Source organism: Rhopalosiphum maidis, chromosome 2, assembly GCF_003676215.2.
Source record: "Rhopalosiphum maidis isolate BTI-1 chromosome 2, ASM367621v3, whole genome shotgun sequence".
Classification (NCBI taxonomy): Eukaryota; Metazoa; Arthropoda; class Insecta; order Hemiptera; family Aphididae; genus Rhopalosiphum; species Rhopalosiphum maidis.
In genome coordinates, this window is record NC_040878.1 from 70710202 (window position 1) to 70713098 (window position 2897).

The 2897-nt window shown below is 23.3% G+C and overlaps 1 protein-coding gene across 1 annotated transcript; it reads left to right on the forward strand.

The window, feature by feature from the left end:
* Positions 1-593: 593 nt before the first annotated feature.
* Positions 594-2484, forward strand: LOC113552574 (the record flags this gene model as incomplete). Its single annotated transcript, XM_026955433.1, has 4 exons — positions 594-675; positions 834-997; positions 1133-1195; positions 2270-2484. Coding segments are annotated over 4 exons (522 nt in total), but the record flags the coding sequence as incomplete, so codon positions are not given.
* Positions 2485-2897: the final 413 nt, after the last annotated feature.

Below are 2897 nucleotides of genomic sequence, written 5' to 3' on the forward strand. Positions count from 1 at the left end.
ATGTAGGGTATATCGTGTTTTGTATTAAATAATTACTATTAGTCGGTATATATCGTATTTCGGAAAACCATGGCATACATTTTTAAAACTTAAATAATTGAGTAAATTATGATTTTTACTTAATAGGATTAAATTAGAATTAAAGTTAGAAATACAATGGTTTGATCCAATCAAGTCTTCGTCACTCCCAAGTCCCAATACCCTTAATAATCGTATTTTAAAACTTCAACAGTTTTAAATGTTTTAATTACAACATATATAGTATAATATTTAAATTATAAATATATAAATCATATAAAAATAATTATGAAATTATAAAAAACAAAAAGTTTAATTCTGCATTTAAAATATACATATATTGGCTATTGTATATGTATATACTGAATAATAATTATGTTTACATTCAGTGTAAATCAAAAATCAAAGCTAAAATAAGGCAGCTGCCTTGAAGCTATAATTATTATTTACTGTATTAAAATACTTAAAATAGCAACTTAAAAGAAAATTACAGTTAATTATACAACAATATTTTATAAAAAAAAAAAAACATTAATGTAGAATTTAACATTTTTAGGAAAAATTCTGAAATTATAAATGTTGACGGGAGTTCATTATCAGTAAATAATCGACTTGTTTGGATACGTGGAAAATCAAATACTCCTAAGCATCATAATAGTGAGTTAAATTAAATTTTAATAATATATAATAACATTTATTATTTTATAAATATTAGATATAATTTATAACATATAACAAATCATTGAATAAAATAATCCAGTGGGTTTCTTAAGTCACTATATTAATACATAATTTGGAAACGCTTTTGATTTTAGAAATTCTATTTTTCAATATATTCTTAGCTTACAGTAATAACAGAAAAATAGATAATTTATTTACAAAATCAACTAAGTATAATAAGGAGACTACGGATAATTTATTGCAAGCAAAAAAAACTTATACAGTCATTAACATAACATTCGATGGATTATCGAAAGAAGTAAGACAATATCATAAACTTAGGAATTAATAAAAGCTATTACTTAGTAATATTTAATTATGAATACAAATTAATGTATTATTTTAGAACATATTTTGTTTTTAATTTGTATACACTGCTATGCACTTATTTTAGGAAATACAAATTATTGATCAACCACAGAAGAAAATTAATAGAAAGATAAATGATTGTTATTTGGTAAACATCTAATACTTATTACAACTAATAAATTGAATATTATAGTTAAATATAATAATAATAAAATATGAAATTAACTAAAGACATTACACATTAGTTTTAAATTGTGACAATTTAAGACATTCAAAATATTTTTATAAGAATCCCGAAGTCTGGACGCCATGCATCCAAATTTGTTTCAATAAAGTTGTAAACCGATTTCTTTTCATGGGGAATTAAAGTTTTGATTTTGAGTTTAAAAAATATCCAAGTAAAAAAAAATAAATTAAATACTCAAGTTTACAAAGACGATAGTTTAGTTTAGGCAAGTTTGATGTTGTGGATATGATGTGCTACGTAAATTTTTATTGAAATGAACACTAAGGTACTTTGTAGTTAGTGAGGTTAAAATTAAAATGTTGTTAAATGTAATTCGAGGATAATTATTGTGTTTAAAGAGAGAATGATGTTATTTGATTTGCTTTCGATAAATTTTACCTTCTAGTTTCGACACAAGACTTCAATACGAGAATAATGTCGATTGAAGATGATTAGATACGATTATTGGATTTTCATGTACTGAAAGAATCGCTTTACCATCAGCATAACATGTAATAAAAAGAAACGAGTGTATCAGCTGTACAATTTTTAAAGAAGAGATGAGATGTTATTTTAGTTTGGGGAATACCGGTCTATATTATTATAAATGTAGTTGAGAGGATGAGAGGAGAAGTTTGGTGGTATATTGATAATCATTGAGCTCTATGACCTAGGAAAGATTTAAAATTTAAGAATAGGGGAAAAAATAGGAAGTAAGATATTTTTATTTTTTTAAATGAGGCTTGTATTGCTTACCCGATCAAACTTCTGTGTGATATCGATAATAATATACTTAAACATGTATTAAAATTAAATACAATATATAAGCATTTATAATAGGTATTTGAGATTCAAGACTCAGTGGGACCCAATATTATTTTTGAGGAATAAAATAAAATAATATTATGGAATAACTTAGGATATATATACGTTACAATTTATTAGAAACAATAATACATTGATAAAATAATTTGTTTTATGATTAATGTTCTGCAGAAAAAAAAGAAAAATAATAATGATGAATGTTCTTTGGCACCAAAAGATGAAAAAGATTTTATTTCTACAACTGATCAACACACGAAATTGTTAGACAACCCTTTATTGACGGACTGTACAAAGAATATGATTCAAAAGGAAAACGACAATGAGTTTGACATAGTTTTTTTAAATAATCAACATCAGTTAGAAATTCAAACAATAAATATCTGAAGTTAATACTAGGAGATATAATCAAATAAACAATGCAATTTCAAAACAATAAATAATATATATGTGTGTGTATATATATATATTGTTAATTCCTAGCTAATAATATTATATATTTTGTTGATAATAAACACTAAAAAGTATTTTTATTTTTTTTTAGTTATAATAGTAAATGAATGTATATTTCGTATACGTAGTAGTAGGTATCTACACATACGCGAGTATTATGCTATGGCATAGCTCAACGTATTTTTATACAAATTTTAACGTAATTCTAGGTTGATATATTTATTAATTTAATTTCAGTCTTAAAATTCAATATTTATTACCAATTGGAATATTTTCTTCGTAGAATTACTAGTGTTTAATACAACATAATATAAAAATTCGGATTTTAAGACAATATAGCTAAAAATAA